This window comes from Camelina sativa, chromosome 17 (genome assembly GCF_000633955.1).
Source record: "Camelina sativa cultivar DH55 chromosome 17, Cs, whole genome shotgun sequence".
NCBI classification, from domain to species: Eukaryota; Viridiplantae; Streptophyta; class Magnoliopsida; order Brassicales; family Brassicaceae; genus Camelina; species Camelina sativa.
The window spans coordinates 19,619,657-19,621,065 of NC_025701.1; the positions used below are offsets into that span (position 1 = coordinate 19,619,657).

A 1,409-nucleotide genomic window follows, 5' to 3' on the forward strand; every position below is an offset into this window, starting at 1 on the left:
GCTTTGGAATAAGTCACTTTGGAGTACATCTTCATGTTTATGTTTGTATTCATTCTCTTTGGTTTCTCTGATAATCAAAGACAAGAGTTTTTGTATATGATTCGTTTATCAATCTGTTTCTCCACATGCTTATGTTTATAAGATCTCCTGCAAGTATATGTTGTTGATACAATGTGTGATTACATTGCAGATAATATTATTTTTTACAGGGGACCAACTATTGAGGGACACCAATGCTCATACCAAAATTAAGAAACTCTGAAAATAAGATTAATATATTTGAGGGACCAAATTTTTGTCCCAACCAATGCACATGCTCTAACTTCTAACCATATATGATTATATTCAGTTTACGGTATACTAGGCATGTAGACCCTAAATAATCTTCTTTTTTTTTTTTTTTGTTATAAACACTAATCTTCTGTTGAGCTTTGAATTGTTAATCCAAAAATAAAGATCTTATCACAGTTAGCTACGAGGACATCAAATCAACTCAAACTTGTGAATTGTGATATTCTTCACAACCTTTTAGAACAAAGTTACAATGAAAGAAGAGTAATGATATTTCTAATGAGAATTTCCAGAATCCAAACTAATTATTCGGTTCCTCTGATGAAAGTTTATTTGCATCTCTGGATTCTGGTACAACCCACCGGTTTAGATTTCTCAAAGACGTAGATACCTAGAAAAAGTAGCAAGATTTAGCATAAGGTCCAAGAACATAGCTTGCTTGGCCAACCTAATTATTTTGTACGTTTGGAGAATAACCAGCTACAAAAACAAATTCTTTACACTAACCTGTTGATCCCAATCTGTTCTCAGAGTCATGATGCTAAGCACGCAAGTCTGAACGAATACTCCAAAGATCATTCCGATCCATACACCCTATAATTTAGAGAAAAAAATAATTTGTATGTTATTTTCAAATTGTTAATTTTGGTACCTTCACAAATTTTTGTTTCCAAGACGGATTGACAACGAAAGAACGAAAGAAAACATGTTAAAATTTATAAGGAAAATGAAACTTACTTTGACTTGCAAACCAACACCGTAACCAAGGAAAAGCCCAATAGGAATTCCGACAATGTAATAGCAAGCGAGGTTAACGTAAGTAACATATCCTTGCCATCCAGCTCCAACCGCAACTCCTGTTCCGGTTCAAAAACACATACTGATTTAAGTATCGGTATAATATCAATATCATGCGTCAAGTAGAAAACTTATATGTATACCAGAGAGAACGGGTTGAACACTGTTCAAGAGAATGGAAAAGGCTAAAAGTGGAGAAAGATCGGCAACTTCTGCGGCGACAGCTTCACTTGTAGTGAAAATGTAGGAAATTCTTCCTCTTAGAAACAAGAATACGAAGAATAGAACTGTTCCTATAGAGAGTGATGTCAAAACCGCCA

General features: G+C 34.3%; 1 protein-coding gene across 1 annotated transcript in view; it reads right to left on the reverse strand.

The window, feature by feature from the left end:
- Positions 425-1,409, reverse strand: part of LOC104757670 (protein DETOXIFICATION 21-like) — a 5,941-nt gene continuing 4,956 nt past the window's right edge. Inside the window, exons 6-9 of the mRNA XM_010480419.2 lie at positions 1,233-1,396; positions 1,030-1,148; positions 799-885; positions 425-682 (exon numbers count right to left, since the gene is read on the reverse strand). Of these exons, the coding sequence (XP_010478721.1) occupies positions 593-682; positions 799-885; positions 1,030-1,148; positions 1,233-1,396 (460 nt within the window). The 3' untranslated portion in view covers positions 425-592. The remainder of the gene's footprint in view (positions 683-798; positions 886-1,029; positions 1,149-1,232; positions 1,397-1,409) is intronic.